This window comes from Lepisma saccharinum, chromosome 24, assembly GCF_977018435.1.
Source record: "Lepisma saccharinum chromosome 24, izLepSacc3.1, whole genome shotgun sequence".
In the NCBI taxonomy this organism is placed as follows: Eukaryota; Metazoa; Arthropoda; class Insecta; order Zygentoma; family Lepismatidae; genus Lepisma; species Lepisma saccharinum.
Window position 1 is genome coordinate 63055350 of NC_139252.1, and position 24613 is coordinate 63079962.

Below are 24613 nucleotides of genomic sequence, written 5' to 3' on the forward strand. Positions count from 1 at the left end.
GTGATGCGGATCAGAATCTCCATAAATTGGCCGAAAGGGAGAATGTGTGTAGCGCTAACTCCTTCATGGCACGGTGCAATGAACGCGGGGTACCTTTACTTTCTCATTTGCATTCTCGTCGCTGCGATTATCCGTGGCAGAGTGATTACGACGCCAGGGGTTCCAGTTTCGAATCCCGACTTGGGCATGGCTGTGAGTTTCCATTCATTAATTTCATCATATTATCACTCATCCCCATCTTCGCGATTAGCCAAAAGGGCAGAAAAGCGAAGTAAAACAAACCAAATAAATCAATCAATCAATAGTCGCTGCGATTACCTAAAAGTGCCAAAAAAAGTGCGTAAAATGATAAAATATGAAAATGTGACGCAAAAAACAAGCTGAAAAAAATCCAGACTGGTTTTGAGCAAGTGTTGACTGGTATTTATTGCAGCCGCACCCCTTTTCCCTTATCACTAACATCAGAGGTTCCCACGCTTCGGATTCCCCAGCTGGTCTCATCACGCCTTGACCCGGAAGGTCAAAGGGTTTGCAAAACGCTCTTCTTCCTTTAACGACCAACTTTTCTCGCGTCACGTCCACCGTCGCCGATAAGGTGCGTCTTCCTGTCAACATCCCGCCCTGGAATGAAAGGCTTGTTGTGCTAAACTAGACTAAACAATTATGCGATTGTTCTAGCAACTTCTTTACCACAACCACCCCAGTGGGGGGAGATGCAATAACTAATCAGGTTCGTCATTTTCAGCTGTCGTCAGTTTTAGTTCGAACAGAAGCGCTGAGAGAGAAAGGTGTTGTGTCGTGTGTGTCCTGAGACTTCTCTTTGGAAGAACATCCTGTGTCACAGACTTCGAGTGAGGCGAGCGCCAACAACTTGTGCTGCAGTGGTGCCAACTCCTGATAAATATTGTGTGGACATAACTCGGAGGTTTGTTTATAATTTTACGTAATAATATATGACATTACTAGCAGTGGCGTGCCCAAGGGGGCTTATGGGGTTCGTAACCCCTCCCCCTTCGCCCAGTATTCCTAAAACAATGAACCTCAAAGGCAGGAAATGATGCCAAAATGACGGCTGACTACTAAAAAAAAAGGACGGGCGTCAAGCGGGAGATCCGGGTTCGATTCACGGGGTGGATGATCAAAGAACGGAATTTTCCCGGTCTTGTCACCGCCAATGCGGCTCACCCAGCCTCAAATCAATGGGTATCTGGGGCGGGGGTAAAGGCGGCCGTAGCGTGGTGCCGATCACGTCACCTCCAAACTTGCCTAGATCGAGAATGTTTTGGTCTCTATCCCCACATCCCCTAAATATGCGTTCATGGCACGGTGCTATGTATATGGACAAGGAACTTTACCTTTTTTATTTTTATACATAACCCCCTCCCCCTTTTTCGAAAATTCTGGGCACGTCACTGATTAGTAGGCTGAGCATTTGCACTAAAATGCCTTTCCTTGTTTCTGGGGTTAGCTGGGGTATGCTCCTATGATTTAACATGGTGACAGTGAGACAGCTGGGGCTGCAAAAATTTTCCCCGCATCACTCCCCACTTCGAGCAGTGTTTTTACGTTTATAATAAAACGTTTCAGGTCATTTCTTAGAGGAAATGTGGCTCTTTTTCCTATTATAGTCATAAGCACCTATTTCTAAGATCACTGCTTCTTTATTTATTTATTTATTTTAATTTAAACACAACAGGCGCATGCCCAATTACAGTGTTCAATATGGGATGACACCATTACATAAACAAGAACATAACTAAGAGAATTAACAAGAAATATGAATGACGCAATATACATTTTACTTTTAACAACAATTGTGAGAAATTAACTATTAGATTATAGAAGCAAAGGGAACACAGAGACAAAACAATAATAAATGACGCTAAACTGTTGGATATAACCTTACAAGCTGAATGAAAACCAAAATTCAATGAACAAAACAAAACATACAGAAATTCAGCAAAAAGATCTAATGTTACAATTACATTTAAATAGGTCTACGCTTGGATTATTCTTAGAAACTGAATTAAATAACTTGCACATTCTCCTCATGGGTTCAGCTTCGGTCATTTTGGTTCTTCCGAGGGGGATTTGAAAGAGATCAGTTCTGGGCCTTAACATACAGTTTGGCACATAAAAATTTAAATTCGACAACAGATTAAAAGAATCTATTTTACCATTGATAAGCTTGGAGAGAAAAGTTATTTGACTTGTTTGCCTCCTTTCGTCGAGTGACGGAATATTAAAGATTTCACGTAATATGTTGCTAGGAGTGAGGTTTGGATATGTACCATCAAGTTTAAATAGTATAGATATCTGAGAACTTTATTTTGAAGCTTTTCTAATTTTTCGATATCTTTCTTGAGTTGCGGGTTCCAAACAAGAGAAGCCAGTCCGGCCAAGGAAGACGAAACTACATGGAAAGGATGATTCCAAACGCGAGAGGGGAAGCAGGGAGATGTACTCCCCAAAACTACCCTGTGGTATTTCGCTTGTTGTGTTTATTACTGCTTCCTGCGTTGTGTTTGTGATTTGTGATGGCTCTTACAATTCGCAAGAAACCGTTTCGAAGTGGAATAAAGGAAATTGGGACGTCATGGCCCCTGTTGCACATTCTACAAAACACCCTCGTTATACTAGAAAATGTCACAAACCATTCAGTTACTATATTTATATTTATAATACTACATACAATAATACGATTATTAGTGAATACTATCCTGATTAGTGCTCTGTACATTTGTGCTAATTAAAATATTTACTAAGGAGATCAATTTAATTGAATGATCTGAAATAAAGCTAGTGGTTTACATACAAGTATATCTACTAATTTGACGTTTTGAATACTGTCCACGATATATTCTGTTTGCTGATATATAGTATATGAATGGCTTTAATTTCGTTCTGAACCCTTACATAATTCGTAAACATCTCTATGTATTTTGGCGGCGATGTTACTGCGCTGAAACTTCATTGTTGTTTCCACAGCAGACGATTTTCAAGGAACCCACTTCCTGCCCAAAGTGCCGTCACCCCTATTTAGCCATTGAACACGTCCGGTTGGCGCATGCGCACTTCCGTCCATGGTCTCGGTTAAGGCAGCCAAACAGGTTTAGATCTGACGAGCGTATAATACAGCAAGAGAAATGTTTCCTTTTTTCTAAATTGATTACCCATTCTCATTACAAATCCCAAATTTCTGTGAGCTTCGCTTAAAATGCGGGCAATATGTGATTGGAATGTTAACTTTTGGTGCCTAATTCGGAAAAATTATGAAAAAAATGTATGTTCGTCACTTTTCCTGCCTATTTTGTATTTTTGGTGCTCTTTTGGTGCCTATTTTAAGAGTTTTTAGTGAGTATCCACCCTCACCCTGGTTATAAGCTCTTTCCTAGTAACGATGTGACCACGGATAGTGAACATAATATATTAATTGATTTGGTTTGATTTTACTTCGCATTTCTGCCACTTTGGCTAATCGCGAAGATGATGAGCGATGATATGATGAAGGAACACCCAAAGAACACCCTTGCCCAGACCGGGATTCAAGTACGGAATCCCTGTGGCAGTAGCACCTTGTGATAACCATTCCGCCACGGAGGCCGGCTGTAAATTATATAGGACACTGAAAAGTATAATATTTGAAATGTAGCAAAGTATAATAACTAGAGCTCGGAAGTTGAGGAAAAATCCTTTCGTTTCCGAGTGTTCGAAGACGAGGCCCTACATAATATATGTTCATTTTGGGTCATTGTAGACCAGAAAAGGGTGGGTTTTATTTGTCCTTTTTTGCCTTTTTCGGCGTTTTTTGGCTTATTGGTCCTTTTTAGCCTATTTTTAGGTCTTAACGGCTTTTTTTTTGCTATTGCACCTTCTTTCGACTACGTTTTTACTGCCCATTCTCAATTCGAATCATCATCACCTTTTAAACATCCTTTCTGTAGTAAAGAAATAAAGAAAAAATGTATTTGAACCATCCCTGAAACGAGAGAAAAAGGTACGGTACAGTGGGATCCATGAGTATTACCCTGCAAATTGTCCATCACTATGTTCACGCACTTTATTTGACCTAATAAGAGCTTCAAGAATTAAAAGAAAACTCAAGACAAGCTGTTGACAACTTCTGCAACATCATACATAAAAATCCATCGCTTAAAAACATATAGGATGTAAGAGAAATTTTAATGAAAATAGTCATGGACAATTTGCACGATAATACTCATGGATCCCACTGTACAAGGTCCTTTAACCGTAACTTGTCTGGAAGGTCGCGCTGTAAGTGGCAACTTTATCTTGTTTTGAAGCTTTCAGTTTTTTCGCACTGTGTGTCCCATACCACCACAATTTTTTATTTTTTTATTCATTAAATATGTAATTAAAACTGATGTAATTAATTTGGATCACATTTATACGTCCTTTTTCCGCTCTTAGGTCCTTTTTTGATATTTTTAGATATTTTTATAGGTATTTGTTGGCAATTTATAAGTCTTCAACTTCCGAGCCCTAATAATAACATATTTTCATAACACACAAAGAAGTAATTAAGGTGTGACAATTATTAAGTGTAGAATGATGAAACATTTTGTTTTGTTAAGCGCGGCAAATTGGGCTCGAACCCCACAGGTCCATATAAGTTGGCGCCACTGTTGTGCTGTTTATCTTTTCCAGCTTCGATCTGTTATCGGGGCTGTATAAAATGAGGCCGTAAGGACAGAAACGTAACCTTATCAGGAATCAAACCAAAAACTTTATCTCAATTCCTCCTCTCCGTTCTTCATCCTCCAGTCGCTTTTATTATCAACACTTTCCTTGTCCCCTCTGCCTCTTCTTCTCTCTCCACCATAGGCGCCGACTCCATGGGGCTTGGCCCCCCAATGTTAATGATGTGGGGGGCAGAGCCCCTCCAATAAATTTGCTCAAGAGGATCTAATGTATTATTTTGCTTCTCTTGTAAAGTTTACTCTGAATTGTGCAACATGAACTTAACTTTAAATACACATTTGAAATGTTCTAGACCATCAAATTTTAGTGAATTCCGAACAATTTGAGGTCGTAAACACGACTTTCAGGCAATATTGATATGTACGATATTTAGTTATCCTCGAAATCTCTTCCTCTAGTCCAAAGAATAAGGGGAAAATAATTCTAAAGTCTTTGAGTTTATTCAACACTGGCTTGCAGTAAAGTACGCAAGGAAAGCTTATGAAAAGTCTGTATTGCGAAAGCGGGAACGGCTATGATCAAAGGCATTATTGCTAAAGCACGGCGTGCTATGTGTTTATTTACTATTGCAAAATTAAATTTAAAAAGTAAAATATTGGAGCGAGAACAAAAAAGTAAAACTATTTGCCCGCGATTTGTGTTAGCATTTATGTAAATAATTAAATAAAACTGTTAAATATTGTAAATATTCGCTATTTTTATGGGTACGTCAACACTAAGGTTCTTTGCACCCGTCACATGTCCTTTCTTTACAAGTCTGTTGCGGACATTAAAACATACCCATGCCCTCGCCGGGACTCGAACCCGAGACCTCCGGATCAAAGCGAGTTGAGCCGACCACCCAACACGCTCGGCTACCGAGGCCGGCATAAAACTGTTACGTTGGCCTCTTAATGTAAATACATAGCCTACTTTTAAATAAAAATGTTAATTGTTATCTAAAAAACAAATGAGCAGACACATGTTTTTCATGTTACATTTGGTTTGCATGAGGAATATAATAGCCGCTTAAAAACTGCTATACGAAGACGTAATTTTTATTTTTAAAAAAGGGAGGGAGTGAGTCATTCATTAATTTATTTCAGTGATCAGAGCCCCCCCCCAATAATTTTGACAAGTCGGCGCCCCTGCTCTCCACCCTCTATTTTCCTCTCGTTACTTCCTATCCATTATCGTAAGTAGGACGTTTTTCTTAGGGTACTGGAATTGTGAAGTGTAGCTTTCTTCCATGTGCAGATATTGTTAGAATAATTAAATCGAGAAGACTTAGATGGGCAGGCCATGTGGCACGAATGTGAGAGGAAAGAAGAGTTTAGAGGATTCTTGTTGGGAAACCTAATGGTAAGACACCAGTAGGAAGGCCAGGATGAATATAGAGGATAAAGTTGAGATGGGCCTAAAGGAAATCGGAAAATATTGGATTGGTCTTGGCCACGATAGGGGCAGATGGAAGGCTTGTGTTGCTGCAGCCATAAACCTTCGGGTTTAAGAAGGCTAGAGAGTTAGTTAGCTGCGTTCTAGGACGGAGATGCACTGTTTAACCTTCGTTTTAAAAGTTGTTCAAAGACAAAGAAGATAGTAATGGGGGGGTCTTTTAAGATGGGGGTATGTATTTGCCACTTGGGTTTTCCCCGAGTTCTGTAGTGTTTTCATTTGAACAATTTTATTTTGTGGAACTTTCGAGCGTGGCTGCAGCCTCATCACCCTCCCCCCCTCCCCGTCCCCAGCGTACTAAAGTGTTCCTAAAACTACTCTATTTCTTTAGCTCTCAAAATATTCCTTCTCTCCAATTATCTCTCTCTCTCTCTCTCTCTCTCTCTCTAAAATTCTATTTCTCTTTACAATCTTTTCTCTCGTCACTGCTGTTCTTCTCTTTACTAGTTTCTCTCTTTCTCAGTTTCTCAGTTTTCCTACTCCTCGTCTCTTATTTCTCTTCCTTTCTTTCTCCTTCCCCCTTTCTCCTCTTTTCCAATCAACGCCTCTCTCTTCTCTCCCGTATTTTCTCTCTCTTTTTCAAGAGAGAGAGAGAGAGAATCGACAAGGAGAGAGAGAAAGAAAGATAGAAAGAAATAAATAAAGAAGGAGAGAAGGAAAGAAGCAAAGAAAGAGTCTCTCTCTCTCTTCCCCCCTCTCTCTTCCCCCCTCTCTCTCTCTCTCTTCCCCCTCTTTCTCTCTCTCTGGAAAGAAGGAATGAAAAAGAAAGATGGAAAGAAAATTCTCTTCCTTTATTTTTTCCTTCTCTCTCTCTCTCTCTCTCCCTCCCTCCCTCCCTCCCTCCAAAATGGTCCCCAGTACCCTTTTTCATATTTCTTCCCTCTCTGACCCTCTCCCTTTCTGCCAAATACTAACTTACAACTCGTACAGTGGGAATCACAAGTATTGCTTGGCAAACTGTCCATGCTCATTTTCATGACTTTTTCTCTTTCGTCCTACTTTTGAGGATTTCTTCACGTATGATCCTCTCGTTGCGTAAAACAGAGTAAACATGGATTGGTTGGTTTGGTGTTTTAAGTCCACTTTATTCACAGTAAGGCTAATCGGGACTGACCTACAGTTTAAAGTGGGATCGGAACCAATATGTGCCTTCACGGGTATCGAACCTGGACCCTTGATTACAAGGCGACGACGCTACCACTGCGCCATCGGGGAAGCCAATGAACATGGAGATGGACAATTTGTTAATACTTGTGCATCCCACTGTACGATACTGAATTGTCCCCAGTCTTTGCCAATGCGAATCAGTAATCCACGTGAATTAGTAATCCATTTTGATGTTAAGTAATTTGATATATACTGACTACATGCATTGTTTTTTTTTTATTTTAAAATGCTTGAAATGAAGAAGTAGCGGGCTCCTGTATCGAAAGCCAGACAACAGCGGCGATGGGACTCGATGTGCTTTCCATGTGTTGACCAGTATAAAATGTACTCGGCGGGCCTTGGTTCTCCAAAGGCCTTTTGCGGAGTTCTTAAGGGAACGAAAAATGCATATTCTATTACTTGCGCGCGCACAATCTGAAGAAAATTACGATGTTCTGATAATTATAGACCTACCTTAATATTACTAAAACGTAGAACATGTTACCGCGTTTACCGCTGATAAACCAATTTTTCTCATATTTTTATACAGAGCATTCCCTGACATTCGCTACGAGACTCGGCGGCAAGCGGCCCGGCATCAGCGCTAATTGTGGCTGATTGCAGCTATGTCATTTTTCACAGAGTATGTGTGTTCCTGGCAACCCTGGAACGCATCGCTTCACGACGGGATATGACGTCCCAAATGCAATAAAATGTTGTGTGTGGTTGCCAGCATTCAGGCGGCAAACCGGGCTTTTTTGAACGAATGTAGCGTCGAAACGACGCACCAACGAGAAAAATGTTACTGGGAAAAGTTGTTTGTTTTGATGTCCTCTATACGTTTCCGTGGTCCGTGGGCGCCATTAAAATGACACCCTGTATATTATGAGAACTATTGAAACAACCTTCTAAGCCATATAACTTAGGCATATAGTGTTGAGGCTGGGCGAACTCCAGAGCCGCTTTTAACAGGCACAAAACCTTAGATCACCGACCCCGGGAATCGAACCCGGGTCTCCCACGTGGCAGTCAGACGCCCTATCGACTAGGCCACCGCCAGAATTTAAGTAAGCTATTTAAGGAACTTAACGACATGGTACGCCAACGGTCGTCCTCCACCGCGTCTTTCTGACGAAGGGGTTTCCTCCCCAATCGTACGCGGGGAGACCGAGGGAGCCGAGGAGAGTGACTATTTATAAACATGCGTCAGTTCCACCGCTGGAAACAACGTTGGCGTTGGCGGGAGAAAACTGCTTGTTCCTTCTGCCGAGTTGCTATATGTAGGGAAGGGAAATTTCTATTGGTGCAGGGATATTTACGTCCACTTTTATAGTTAAAAGGAAGATTTTATGAAAAATATAAATATTGCCAGAAAATTTAAAGTTCTCGGACTTCTGATTTTGTTTTACTTGCATGCCTGCGTTAATGTTTTAATTGCATATAATTAATCTAGATGGGGCGTATAATTATTATTTTTAATAAATAAGAATTTTTGCAGTAAACCCGTACAAATTTTCAGAATACTCCACTGCTAAAACGAGATCTCAATAGCCATTTATAATTCGAGACGAGAACAATACGCTGCCAAGCCTCGTCTCGATATATTTCCTAACTACAGAAATCACAATGATGATGATGATAATAATAATATGATAAAATCAAAGCTGACCTTGGTGCATTGAGGGGATGGCATCTGGATTTCTAAACCCTCGTCTCCTTGTCAGTTACAATCTGGGTTTCGTCTCGGAACTACAGAAGCAAAATAAATTAAAATTATATGTTAAGATGGACACCTTGTCAATGTTAGTACAGTCGTTTTGATCATAGCACTAAGGCATGCAAAGAGACGAAACTTTATTTACTTAAAGTTTCGGATACAATATGAATGAAAATTGTGTCAACATTTGCGGGCAGATTGTTATAATATTTAGAAAATGAAATCAATTCGAGTTAATATAAGTATTTGAACACGGTAATTTAGATTCGATTTTATCTATTGTTATTGTTATTATTACTATTATTAATAATAATTGCCTGATTCTTCAACTAAACTCAAAATAATGGATCTGAGGAGAAAATAAAAGCACGTGTGAGATTTTAGAGCTAAGCCCCCTCTCTTTCCATCTTTGTCTGCCTAATTTTCTCTCGCTCGCTTTCCTTCTACACTCTGCTCTCCCTAATCCCCTTCCTCACTTTTTTCAATTCTATTTTTCTCATTTCTCCCTCTGCTGTCTCTCTTTCTCCTTTTTCTTGAGGCTAATTTTCCCTCTCTTGATATCGCTTCTCTCCTGTATGTATTCCTTTCTTTCCTTTTTTGTGTCTAATTTCTCCCTGTTTTTCTACATCTCTTTCTTCCTTCCCTGTCTAATTCCTCTGTCTCTTCTTCCCTTACTATTTCCTTCTGTCTCATTTCCTCTTTCGTATTTTCCCTTCTCCTTGACTATCATTTCTCTCTCTCCCCCCACCCCTCTTCCACTCACGCACACACTACTTTTCCATCTCACTGTCTCTGCCTTGTTTTATTCCCATTCTCTGTCAGTCACATTGCATCGTTTATCTCCCTATTGCTTGCCTGTTTCTTTCTTCTCGTACTCTTTCTCTCAACGTACGTCAGAACTGACCAGCAGCGAATCATGTGATATTTAATAAACATACGTTTGTCGTGGCGAGGTTCCACCGTCAAGATAGGCTTTGTATAAATCAAGACAAAATTTTGGTTAAACGTTTATATGTTGATAGGGATATGTTGTGTGTTACTCCTGATTTAAACGAAAGCATTTTTCTTAGCATTTTTCTTAACATTTGTGCCATGACCAAAATGCTACCGTGTAAAGTGAGAAATCTTCTGGCATTTCAGATGTCATGGCATATTTCATGGCATTTCTCAAGGATAGGCTAGGTCCGAATCATTTTTCGTAGCGTAACCAATCAGAAGCGACCTCTAGGTCACGAGCGCAGTTGTAATGGCGGCCGCGTGAGATGTAAACAACGTATCACTTCACATTTTTAAAACACGATAATTATTCAACCGAGAGGAATTACGTTTCGTATTATATGGTTTTAGGTAGAGAAGCATGGCGCTGATTAAATATATACTTTACAACGTTTACTGTACACGTATGGAAGAATATTTTAGTATTTTCAATTGTAAACACCGTGCACTCAACGTACATGGTGTAACTCGATGTGTCTTTCGTGCTGTATGTATCATACAATGTAATCTCAACAGCTAACCGAAATGTTCCATGAAATGCTTTCGTGTAAAGTGCTATCTGCTGTAAGATTTTTGGAAGCATTTACATAGCACTTATGCTAGCAAAAAAGTTAAAGGAATTGCTTTCGTCTAAAGCCGGCTTTAGTTTCTTGAAAAGTTGTGTTTTTTGTTTCTTTTTTACTTTCGGCATTATTTTTCCCGAAATTGGCGTTTTCATTTTAGCGCTATTTTCTGCCTAATTACTCAAAATTAAACATTCATTGTGCTTTTAAACTTTTAATTTGTGAGTCACGTGGTATATGTGTTCGTGACACTGTTGTACGCAGGATTGTTAGAGGTCCGGGAATTTTAAATAAAATATACTCCGGTCCAGGGAAGAAAATCAGCAAGGGTAAATGGGTTCTGGACCATAAATAACCTTTATATGTTTAAATTATTCCAATTCGGTCGAGGAAGCTTCTTTCCGACTCAATTACAATACTGTCCGGGAACCTCTTTCGCCGGATTATAAAATATAAAATTTAGAAATATGATACAAATACTACAGTTTTTTTCGATATCTTCTAAAACATTAAATTAGGCACACACAGGAGATGTACTATGTAGATTTTCAGCGAAAATTGCAGGCTCGACCAGGACTCGAACCCGGGTCTCTGGCAATCCGTGCCATTGCTCTACCGCTGAGCTACCGAGCCGGCCTGGCTTCCCCCGCATTTTCGCTGCAATTTTCGCTGAAAATCTACATAGTACATCTCCTGTGTGTGCCTAATTTAATGGATTGATATCTCTACGCTGGGAGGAACCAGGCAACGTCGACGTCTATAGTGTTTCAAAGGCAACAGATCTCGTTGCAGTAGCACTTGCAGAGACGATTTCACACAGGTAAAACAGCGCCAGCGAAAATGCGGGGGAAGCCAGGCCGGCTCGGTAGCTCAGCGGTAGAGCAATGGCACGGATTGCCAGAGACTCGGGTTCGAGTCCTGGTCGAGCCTGCAATTTTCGCTGAAAATCTACATACTTCTAAAACATCTCTTGAAATGTTAATTGACTGCTACCGACAGTTACATCATCCCTTACTACACATTGCCTCCCCGATGGCGCAGTGGCAGCGTCGTCGCCTTTTAATCAAGTCCCGGGTTCGATACCCGGTGAAGGCACAAGTGGTTCGGATCCCACTTTAATATGTAGGTCGAGTCCCGATTAGCCTTTCTGTGCATAAAGTGGACTTAAAACACCAAATCAACCTTACTACGCACTCTATTATACTTTTGAGCATTCAAGAAAAAATGCGAAATGTGCCTATCTTACATTCCACCCCCGCCCGAAGCAATGAAACACCCCTTCGATCCCAAAACATGGAAGCTGTTGACCTCTGAGTCAGATGTGGAAGGATCGTGAGTGGCCAGCGAAGGTACAGATAAAGAAACTCCCCTATGTAAGAACTTTGTAAATTCTAGGGAATCTTCCAAAATATACTTGCATCTACTTAAGACTTTTTAACAAGATGAACTAATGTAATAGCTGCTGTACATGTTCTCTGAATTTATATTTCGCCAAAGTTGTGAGCAAAATACCGTGCGACCATTTCCTTGCGAGGCCGAGAGATCCAGAGAAGCGTGGCGGGCGGCGCTAGCGCAGATGCAGCTGTCTTATCTGCATGCTAAAGATATGTCCATCAAAATAAGCGGGACTTTACTGGTCGAAAATGTCGGCATCTCCGCTAGCACCGCCCGCCAGACTTCTCTCGATCTCTCGGCCTCGCAAGGAATTGGACGCACGGTCATATCTGCTGTCTACACTTTCACTCTTCACTGCAAACAAATCATACAAAATAGTTTTACCTAATGTGAAAGGGGCTGATGACAATCTGTCTACGAAGTACAATGAAACAAAATCAATCCGTCAATACCTGGTTTATAGCACAATGAGGGGGGAACCCCCGAATGTATCGTAACCTCCACCCGCATATTCGAGGGTATGCGCATGTCCCAGTGCCTCTGTGATAAACTGTTTTACGGTTTTACGGTTCCCCTGTTATTGTTACGCTCCATTGCTTTATTTGAAATTTGCATTTTACATAAATCTGGAAATAAAAAATTGACATTTACAATAATATTTAATAACATAATATATAACATAAATATAATTTAGTATAATTACATTGGTATCAGTACAGTACAATGTTAATACATCTATACCTTTCATTTTTACATGAACCTTCCCTGGAATATGTTTAAAATACGATATACGAGTAAGTGTTGTGTGTATGTATGCATTGATTAACGTATACCAGATTTCGGGATCCGAAATCTATAGTTTTGAGAGCTCACGCGCCCTGCATGTTACAATTTTCTTGTTACAAAGTGCATAGGGAGCCAGAGAGCGACAGTAGATCAGCATGTTGTTTAAGACCATTGATGTGAGTTATATTAATTCAGTTGGATGGGTATGCTTCACCTCAGAGGCTAGGTGTTCCGCTGTCGGTCTCCAGCTCACAGAGCACAGAGGAAAATCTTTTTAGTTGTCTTAGAAAGTAATCCATGCTTGCGTTTCTCACAAGTTGCCTGTTCTGCTTCTTCCAGAAATTCCGCCGACTGCAAGATGTCCCTGCTACAGTCGTTGTCAGGCTTGACCCGAAAGTTCAGGCTCCTGGGGCTGGAGAAGTGCACCACTGACAGCGTCGTCTTTCGCCTGCACTACATGCTGACCAGCGCCGTGTTCTTCGCGTCGAGCGCGCTGGTCACCGCCTACCAGTACTTCGGGAACCCCATCCAGTGCGACCAGGGCGGAGCGAACGACGACACCGCCAGGATCATGACCACTTACTGCTGGTTCAGCGGCACTTTCACCCTTTCACCACGCGAGGGCTTCGAGCCACTGTACCCCGGGGTGTATCCCGGGGGAGGCAAGAAGATCTTTCACACGTACTACCAGTGGATCCCATTCCTCCTGGTGCTCCAGGGCGTCATGTTCGTCGTCCCTCATCTTGTGTGGGTGGGAGCGTGCGGGCGCAAGATGGCGCGCTACTTCGACAGCATATCTACCGACAAGGAGGAGGAACATCGGGCGACCAGGATGGCCACGTACTTCTTCTCGGACCTCAACGGGAACGATCCCTACGGTTACGCGTACCTGGGCCTCCACTTCTGCAACCTGCTCAACGCCGTCGGCCACTTCTTCCTCATCAAGCGATACATCGGCAATGCCTTCCTCACCTACGGCATCGACATGCTCGAGTTCTTCGTGCGGTCGACGGAAGAAGGGGTCAACCCTGCGGAGTACGTCTTCCCGCGGGTCACCAAGTGCCTCTTCAGGAAGTACGGGGCTTCGGGAACCATGCAGATTCACGATGGCCTCTGCGTCCTGGCCCTGAACGTCGTCAACGACAAGGTCTACGCCGTTCTCTGGTTCTGGCTGCTGTTCCTCGCGTCCGTCACCGCCGCCGAACTCGTCCTGGAGCTGTTTCTCCTCTTCGTGCCATCTCTGCGTCGCCATACTGCGATCCTCTTCTTCCCTAAGGGGGCGCTGAAGACAACCAAGGCCGTGGTGCGGCGGCTGCAGTACGGCGACTACTTCATCCTGAGGACCGTCGGCAACAACATGAAGGCCAACACCTTCGTTCGCTTCATCGAGAAAATGCGCTTCCCTGGAAATGGTGGTAACGACACTCCTGCAACATCCGGGGATGAAGCACCCGAAGCAAGACCCCTCCGCAGACGTTACAATGTGTGATCCCGCAACGGCAGTGATCACAAAGAGAAAAGCGATTGGCAACAGTGCTCTCACACCTTCGTCTTCCATCCTCCTCCAACCTTCTTAGTACTACTGTTGGTGTTATTGTTCGAAAAGGTATATAGTTCCTAGCGGCGTCAAAATATATAAAGCCAGGGCTGAGAAATAGAAAAACAGATTTTGATTGGTCACTTTCAGTTGTTATGTATTGTCGCTCCCAATATATATCGTCGATACATTGTATCCAGTCCACGTGGTCACGTCGCCTCATATAATGCAAGACTGACCAATAGTTGTGTTCATTTATATACATACCTAGGTATATGTACTACACCGCCTCATATATCCCAAGGCTGACTATTAGTTGTGTTGATATATACGTATACTTATGTGTGCATGTTTGCAAATAAATGTTACCCATTCGAAAATTCTGAACTTCTGGTTGCAGGTACAAATAACATGCAGCATTCATTAGATTTTCTTTTGCGTAGTTTTAAAAGAATCCCAAAATTGTACAGAAAAATTATGGTTTTAAATAATACGGGTATTTCGTTTGCAAAGAACGACGGAACAGCAGTATTGAAAAAGAAATTTGTGTACTGGCTCTCTATAATTCTTTTGACAGACTGTGATAATTATTTATTTTGTAATTCTGGTTTATTTTCAAAATATGAAAGGCTTGATTTTTTTCTGTAGATGTGCTTTTAGTTATTGGAATATTCTATGAACTAATTTTAACGTGTGGTTTAAATGAATTACAAAACACACACAAATATAAGTATTATATTTCTTGACCATTGTGCCATAATTTACAGTATTTTGATTTCAGTATTATATGTATTGATTGTGTTTTAATAACAATAAAGGAATTCATTTGCATTCATAAATTTTTCATATCATATTAAAACTTAAAATTGTTCTGATGTTCATGCATATTGCTTGTCACTAGTACTTTTTTTTCACAAAGTTAAAAATGAAAGAACCATATTGATTCCCATTCCACTGACTAAGTGTAAGAGTCATTCCATGCGAAATCAACACAGCCCCCAACCTGACCATCTCCGATTTTCATGAAATTTGGGGAGTTGAAACTATGCATGGAACTTAGTAACTATGAAAGTTTTTAGTTTCGTTTGTCTTATAATTGTTAAATTATTCAAGGTCAAAGTTAGCAGAAATTCCCCTTTTTGAGCCCGCTTAGCTATACTAAATGTGCTGTAACTCCGCCACTATTTCGCCTAGGAAGCTCAAATAAAGCTTACTGTACAGGGAATTGAACAAGCTTTCTAGTGATATATAACAAGCCTGCCTTTGGATAAAAATATAATTTTGTCACCTGACCTTGACCTTTGACCTTGAATATTTCAAAACATGTCATCACCAAAAATCGTGAAAAAAATATATTTGGTCCCTCGTGCCATACTACAAAACATATCAAAAACTCATTCTGGGACTGCAATGGGATCAGAAGATACAAAATAATATGTGTAACTATGTTACTGATAAAAGCCCCATTACATGAACTATGACTAGTCAAAAGTCCCTTAACACACCCTACAAAATGTAAAGGAGTTATCCTGGTCATGAAAGAAATAGATTAGACACAGGGAGATCTCTAGCTGTGTGTGTCAAGCGCAGGTCCGGCATATTGTTGACTGCCATTTTGAATTCAACGCAAAAATTTCAAAGGAAAGGGTGCAGGGACGGCGACAGGGGTGGGCACGGGTGGGCAAGCGCCCACCCAAAAAATCCTGTGCCCACCCGATTGCCCACCCAATCAAATTCACTAAGTACATAAATGCTTCAAAAAATAAGAATATTCTGGTATTCATTACATGTATATTTTATATAATAATAATAATAATATAATAATCCTTTGCGCAACAGCCCTGAAGGGCCTTGGCTTACCTACCGACTGCCGGTCTCCCTCCCACGCTTTCCTTCATCACCTCTAAGCGTGGAGATCTTCAACCAGGATTGGAATAGTCGGGGGGTCAGCCCGACGTATCCCCAGCCGTTATAGTAGGTCTCCGTGACCGGATTACGCTCACTCACTCGGAGCTCCCCAATTTCCTCACGATGGTGGGTTGCCACCGGCCCTATACGTAGGCCGAATAAATTCCGACCAGAGCCGGATTCGAACCTACGCCGTCCCGCAGCGAACGATCTCAAGACGCATGTATATTTTACTCATGAATATTATCTATAGGTACTAGAAATGTTCACATATCATCATCCCATAAAAAGCTGTCTTACCTTTGTCATTAGAAAACAAAAAGAATTACTAGAGAACTTTAAACAAAATAAATTGTCATCAACTGAATACTTCTATGATTAGAAGCAGCTAGTAGGCTTAGGAGGTGCAAAATTATGCAGGGTATGGTCAAGATGAGATCAGGATTTAGGGTGACCTTGAGGGCTGCAGCTCTGGGACTTCACTGGGGAAAACTGCTTGGAAAGTACTGCATAAAGAAAAGAAGGAGGTATATACTACGTTGTGATGAAAAATGTAGAAATATGTATAACTAACCACCTCATGTAGCTTAGCAAAAAGTTATAACTGAAACTGTGGAGGGGGTTCTGGTGGGGTCTTGGTGTTGTAAGCTCCGGGCCTTCACATATATAAATCCCGGCCTGCGCATGATTAAAATAATATCTAAATAAACAAATAAAAAAAAACATCTTCGCGTTGCTTCCTCCAGCAACACAATAAATTATTTCGACTTTTTAATTAGGTCTACATTGAAATTCCAGAAGAGTCTCTTTCTTTATTTCATTACAAGTTTTACATACATGTCATCTTCAAATATCTACGTGGGATAGAAACAACAACTTAGTATTCGTTCTACTAATAAATACTAATAAGAAGTAATCACAATAATTACTACAATACCGAGGTGTATAAATTTTGATGTAACAGTTATGTGGGTTTGGAAAAAGCTACAGAATTATTGAATTGATAATAACCTATCAGTTACGTAATGATGCGATTTTTCTTATGATTAGCTTACGTAGAATTAAAAGAAGAAAGGGGTTGGTAGGAAAGCTTTGTTTTGAGGGCGTCAGAGAACTAATCAATCACAATGAGAATGGTTTAAAGTTTAGAAGCATCAGAGGTTCAGTCGAAAAGGTCAACAGAATCTGTAGATGCAGATGAAGTAAAGAAAAAAGGTGTCACGAAGTATCCATTAGAAAATTTTGTTTGTTTGTTTTTAAATCCACTTTTATGCTCAGATATTCTAATCGGGACTAAACCTACAGTTTAAAGTGGAGTCCGAACCAGTGTGCATTGTGCTTCCATCAGGGGAAGGCGTAGTAGAAGCCAGAACCTCTTCATTATAAGGTGACAACGTTAAGCCGTTCGAGAAAAAAATATACAGAAAGAACTCACAGGAAACGTGATCGTTATTGTTCACTGTGTTAGCTGCCTTGATCCAAGAATGAAACAATGTGAAATTGGAACTACCACCTCAACTTTCGAAGGGTATGAACTAATGAAACTCCACTTTTGAAAGAGAAAGTTGTTGCTGATTCGACTGATTTGTTCCATGTGAAGTCACTTTTCTGCTAACTTGGCTAATGGCGACGATGAGGTTCAATGGTGATTAGGTGAAAGTGACGAAGGACGAAAACAAATACACGCAGACACTGAAAATACAGACCCCCACAAATTATTATTTTGACTGTGGTTCCAGGCGCCAGACATTCGTTTGCCTGCAAGATTAAGGGTCCCGGGTTCGAATCTGGATCGGGCTTGGTTGTTTGTGAATGTCCATTCATCAATTTCATCCTTTCATCACTCATCCCCATCTTTGCAAATTAGCCAAGAGGCACAAAACGCGAAGTAAAATAAACTAAATCAAATCAAATCAAAATCAAACCTGCAAGATTAAAGTTTTCAGGGTGTGCTGGGCAGGATAGAGGTTGACATTTGAGCGCTTTCGAAAAGGTCGCGCCATACAACCCAAGTCATCTATGAAAAAGAGATGAATTACCGGGTATGGTGATCAATTTCGATGAATTCCCTGTGTCCGAAACCACATTCTACAAAACGTAAACTATTTGTTACCTCAGTGCATGTGTTCATCTAAGCATACGTGTGTTACTTCTCCCGCATGAGTAACGAAGACTAACTTCAGAAAACGAATAGCAACTTAGCAAATAATCTCTTCAATTCTTAACAGATTTTTCAATGTTACTTGATTATTACTTATGGGCGATGTCTTGTCAAAATAGCCTTTCCTAAGCCTTGGGATACTTTATGCAGAATGAAGAAAGAATTGTTGTTTTTTTCCACGTGTGTGTGTGTGTGTGTGTGTGTGTGTGTGTGGGTGTGTGTGTGTGTGTGTGTGTGTACATTCCCAATAAGACATTAATTTTAATCCAAATATCCAGTGGCAGCGATTAGGATGAACAAGGGGGAAAGTTCCCCCGCCACATTTTGCCAATTGTTTCATCCGCACTATGCTCTCTTAATGCTAAGATTTTTCTACCAAAAGAGTAAACTGTCCTTGCCCCCAAGTTTTAGCACCCGATCGCCTTTACTGCAAACATACATGCAGATACATTTGTCTGTTGCAATAACCTTGTAAGTCAAGAAAAGTGCAAGTTTCCGTCAAAAAAATCATATGATGAAAATAAACTGATCAGGAACATGCATTTAAATTACGAGAAAGTAATTTAATTCTTCACCATTGTCTACCATCACACTTTCTATCACTGTCGCCGGATAGCTATATAAAATTGAGTATGTGCCTTGTATTTTTTGCACTTGAAGGATAAAATGTGATGCAACCGATTCACATTTATTTCATTACATTGACATGAATGAAAGAATGTGATTAGAACGCATGGCTACGCACACACAAACACTTATCTTGAAATAATTGTGTCCATCGGAGACAAAGCAGTGGAACAAGATGCGAGAATAGATTAGAAAAGAAAGAGGAAAGACACCAAACACACACACGAGAAAAAGTGAAAGGGAGAAAGAGGTAACAAGCTGAAAAAGATATAAGAAGGCATTAAAGAGTAAAAAAGAAAAGATGAAAAGTAAAGGGAAAAGAAGTGTAGGGAAATCGGGAGTGTAAGAGAGGAGGGGATACATATACATAATACATATATGTCACACATATATGTATATGGCCTTACATTTATACCTGCCCACCCTAATCTATCAATATACAGCTTCTGCCCGCCCGGTGAAAATTTTCTGGCGCCGCCCCTGAAAGGGGGTGATGTCTAATGTCTAAATGTACAGAAATGTTTGGGAAAAACCAAGGTTTTTCAAACTTTGTGGCAAATTGCACGTGTTTTGGAAGGTCAAGTAGAGGAAGAGGAAGCTTTGGAAAACTTCAGCGTTAGTGACATTTCGTGATTCAAATATGCAAGAATTGTTTCTTGTGACGTGGAGCGTTTTTCTCACAATATAAGATGCTTTTTAGAGATAATCGTCACAGATTTACAATAGAGAAGTTTGAGAAAAACTATTGTGATGCACTGCAAATCTTCCAAAAAATAGCTCACTAAGAGGTAAGCATTTAGAAACTGATTTCAGGTGTTTAAAATGCATGTAATATTTTGTTTTTGTTACCAAATGTTTCTTATTTTTGTCACATATTTTCCTGTTTTTATCACATATTTTCAAATTTATGACACAAAAAAATAAATATTTCTGAGTTTTTTAGCACATAAAGTTCCGTTCCCTACTTATTACTTATCTTTACTCCACAGTGCATATACTAATCAATTTAATGTATTATTTTCTCATTGAATAATCTCTATATTATCCTTATTGTATTATTATGATCAATATGTCCCTCTTTTCTTTGTTTTTATTAATTTATTGTATCTTTGCAAGGGTCGGTTGTAAGAACGGCCCATGAGGCCGAAAGACGCTTAAATAAAGACCATTCTATTCCATTCTATTTCAGAAAGAGGGGGCAGGGAAGAAAGAGGAGAGGGCGGTCGGAAGGAAAAGAAGAGCCCCCCGTGGGCAGAATTCTTTCCAAAAAAAAAGAAAGAAGGAATTGAAAACAAAGAGAAAGGAGAGGGGGAGATAAAGTATATTTGAAATCAAAACTGATTGCTTATCTACACTGTGTGAATTTGATAGATGCAAATTATAAAGAGAAGGTAACCAGGTTTTTAGTCTGTGTGGGTTACCATGACTACACGATTTTGTTATGTGGAGCGATGAACATGGAGTAAATGTATACTTGAATACGTTTTTATTGTAATATTATGTGTTAGTTGGTGGCCGCGGTGGCTCAGTCGGTAACCCGTCTGACTACCATGCTCAAGGTCCCGGGTTCGATCCCCGGCCGGTTCAAATCAGGGAACTTTTCTAACGGTGGAAGCGGCCCCGGTTCGTCTGGCTCGAGCAGTGGTTTGAGACGGTTGTGTTTGCGCGTCTCTCTAATAGCTCGAAGTCACGTAGCGCGTATTACTCATATTATTATTGCGAGTTCACACAATGAAGTGAACCACGGCGACGCTGCCAACATGGTAATCAAGAGATTGAATACGCTAAAACTGAACTTCAGTCAAGTGCGAAGGAAACCAACTTCGACGGAAATACACAATTGGATCAGCAAGACCATGAAATTGAAACCGGAACAAGTCGTAAGTATTGAAGTAGACAATTATAGACGTTGTATCTTTCTGAAACTACTATCGAAAGTAGTGTGTGAACAGTTTTTGCTACAGTCAAACGGAGAATATAAATATAGTGACGAAGACGGGGATTGTCCAGTGCTTGTTACGTGGGCGGATGCAAATTACGTGATAGTTAGAGTGCACGTTGTCCCGAGTGAACTGTCCGATGACGCCATTCGATCGGTCCTGAGTACGTACGGTCAGATAATATCCTTGGACGATGAACGGTATTCCAGTGATCACATTTATCCGGTAAGAACTGGCCGTAAAATCGCCAAAATGAATCTAACTCGTGCGATTCCATCGTACGTCACGATCAGTGGCGGACGATACTGGGTGACATATAGCGGGCAAGACCGTACTTGCAGTTACTGTGACCTTAGTGACCATTTTTACGTTACCTGTCCGTCCCGACGTCGTCAAATGGAGAAACCCGAAGATACGTCCTATGCCGGGGCGGCGCGTCCTGTCCCGAGGAATGTGCCGGCTGCTGAGAAAATGATGACCCCGACACCCACTATACTACCTGTGCATCTGAAACGCTCCGGAGACCAGGAAAATGAGGACAACGTACAAGCTTCACTACAGGGTGTACCTAAAAATACCGTACCAGATTCCACTTTACCACCCAGTGTAGAAAACAAGACAACAGCAGACGTTCCTAACCCCGTCAGTGTAGACCAAGTTAATGTCAACCAAGCAGCCCACGTAGCAGAGAAGAATGGGGAAGAAACAATGGACGTTACCCTCGAGGTGCCCAATAGTCCGATGCAGCAGGCAGATGATGACCATGCAGGTGAAGGTGGGAACTCCGAGACGGCGTCCCCCGCATCAGGCACTCTTCCGAAAACAACGAAGGAACCAAAAAAGAAGAAGAAACGCAGTCTCCCTACGAACGATACGGCGTCGACACGGCGGCAAGATGGCCCTCATCGTTCGGTGTCTCCAGTGTCTCGGCGACTGCGTAGAACGATGAGTGCGACAAGAGAACAAAGTGCGAAATCTAGCGGCGGCTCTGATTGGTCGCTTGACGTCAATGTGTGATATATGTCTACCATATCCCAGTTATGAAGTGTGTTGTTCGCGTTATAATGGTATTAGGGTTATGTTTGTCGCATGTCGTAGTGAAATTGAAAAAGGTAAATAGTTTAACGTCAGTAAATGCACATAACATTCCCACCGGGTACACTAGTACAGAATCCCACATGACGACCCCCATATATCATTTTGCAACAATAAACATTAACAAGATGAAATCTAATGTCAAGCATCATGCATTCTTAGACTATATTAAGCAAAGTCACCTGGATGTAATTTTCCTGCAAGAAGTCGGGACCGATGATTTCTGTCTGGGCAGTGAATATACCGTGTATAACAATTTTACTCACAATTCTCTAGGAACCGCCATAGTTGTGAAATCAGGCCTCCATATAACGGAAGTTTACCATCACCCGTCTGGTCGTATCACATGTATCCAAATAGGAAACATATGGTTTTGTAATGTTTATGCACCATCAGGTACCAACGCTAGAAATACTCGGAACATATTTTACGCTACAGACGTGGCGAAGGCATTAGGTAGCTCCCGTCAAAACATTGTGCTGGTGGGTGATTTTAATTGTACTCTAAGAAGACAGGACCAATATCCAGGATTCCATACATCACCTAGCTTGCAGGCGCTGGTTGAAGGGTTTAAACTGCACGATGTTTGGGTGGCTAAAGGTCCGAATATAGACGGCTACACATACATACGTGCCGACACAGCGAGTCGGCTTGATCGTTTTTACGTTAGTGCACACATGATTAGCAAAATATCTGCGATTCGAATTTTCCAACGTGCTTTAGTGATCATTTAAGTGTCCAACTCGACATGAGTTTGGATGTACCTTCAGTTGGACGAGGGCGGGGATTTTGGAAGTTCAATGTACGGTTATTGGAAGATGAACAATTTCGTACCGAATTTAAACAAAAATGGAAGAAGTGGGAAGAAATGAGCGTACGTCAAACTGACATTATTATGTGGTGGGACACTTTTCTAAAACCTTCCATTAAATATTTCTGTTTAGCATATAGTCGTGAAAAATACTCAGATTTCAATAAGAAATATAACTTTTACTACAGAGTGCTTCACGAACTAACAACACAGCTTCTACAAGGGAAGCCAGTGCGTCAAGAAGTGAAACGAGTTCAAGCAGTGCTGCTGAGCATGCACAGAGAGCGTATGCAAGGTTACAATGTTAGGAGTCGTCTTCCTATGTTTGATGCACAAGAAGAAGCCTCGTTGGTGCAGGTGTTAGCAGAGAGACGCAGTGCACAGCGAAAGAGAATAACGTGTCTCGATACAGCCACGGGAAGACTAACCGAACCCAAGTTAATACGAAAGTACTTACGGGACTTTTATGCAGATCAGTTTAAAGAGAAGGAAGATCAAAGCTCCCGTCGCACTCCACTGCAAGGGATGGACCTTCCCATGTTAACGGAAGATGATCGTCGCTATTTAGAACAGCCATTCTCAAAGATAGAAGTGTACGAGTCTGTTCACAGTGGAAAAAGAGGTAAAGCTCCGGGAATCGATGGTGTCCCGATAGAATTGTTCCAAACCTTTTGGACAACGGTGGCTCCACTGTTCACACGCTGGCTCAATGCGGTATTTACGAAGAAACGCCTTGGACGAACGAGTCTCACGGGTGTTATGGTTTTGATTCCCAAAATATCTCAGCCCAGAAAGCCAGAAGACTTCCGGCCAATCACATTACTATGTGCTGATTATAAAATCTTTGCACGTTTGATCACCCGAAGGTTGCAACAATTTGCGGATACTTTATTAGGGCCGTATCAATATGTATATGGTACAAGTGGTAAAATATTTCACATTCTAACTAGTGTACGTGACATCATCGCTTCTATGCAAGATATCGAAGGTTCTCAAGCTGCTTTAGTGGCGTTAGATTTCAAAAGTGCCTTTGACTCCCTCAGACATGACTATCTTTTCCACTACTTTGGTAAAGTGGGATGTGGTGATTTCTTTGTACAATCTATACAGAGCTTATACAGAGAAGCTCGAGTTCAGTTATCTATCGATGGTTTTCTGTTGCAAGCCTTTTCTATTCAGCGCTCTGTTCGTCAAGGATGTCCATTTTCCTTATTTGCATTCTGCGCAGCTCTGGTTCCATTTTTACGACTGATGCATGCAAAACTTCAGGGACTCAGGCTTCTTGGGAGAGACCACAAAATATGTGCGTACGCAGATGATGTGACCGTAATCGTGAAAGATAGGCTAGACTTGACTCGTATGGAGGCCGTACTTGAAACGTTACGAAAGCAGACGGGACTTAGTTTGAACCAGAAGAAATCTAAAATCCTACCCCTAGGGTGTAACCCCACTCTGTGGACTGAATCTGTATCTATACCCATTGTTGATAAAGTGACAATTTTGGGAATAAACTTCACTACGACCATCACAGAGACTGTCTCCAGAACTTTTACAACTATTCTCCCAAAAATCCAGGCAGTGTTGAACATGAATCGTTATAGACAATTATCCTTACGCTCTAGAATACAGTATGTGAACATATTTGCATTATCGAAGTTGTGGTATGCTTCGCAAGTTTTGCCTGTCACTGCGAAAGACGCGGCGCAAGTACGAAAGATGATAACGCGCTTCATATGGCATGCACATTTGTTTCACGTCGCACACGAAACGTTATG

At 41.2% G+C, this 24613-nt stretch overlaps 1 protein-coding gene across 1 annotated transcript; it reads left to right on the forward strand.

The window, feature by feature from the left end:
• The first annotated feature begins 789 nt into the window (after window positions 1-789).
• Window positions 790-14248, forward strand: LOC145978204 (innexin inx3-like). The gene is made up of 2 exons (XM_083110645.1): window positions 790-925; window positions 13099-14248. The coding sequence occupies exon 2, from the start codon at window positions 13118-13120 to the stop codon at window positions 14246-14248; it is 1131 nt and encodes a 376-aa protein (XP_082966771.1). The 5' UTR covers window positions 790-925; window positions 13099-13117.
• Window positions 14249-24613: the final 10365 nt, after the last annotated feature.

Bases quoted from the DNA above. Each gene is read 5' to 3' on its own strand.
- LOC145978204 (XM_083110645.1), top strand. From the start codon at position 13,118: ATGTCCCTGCTACAGTCGTTGTCAGGCTTGACCCGAAAGTTCAGGCTC.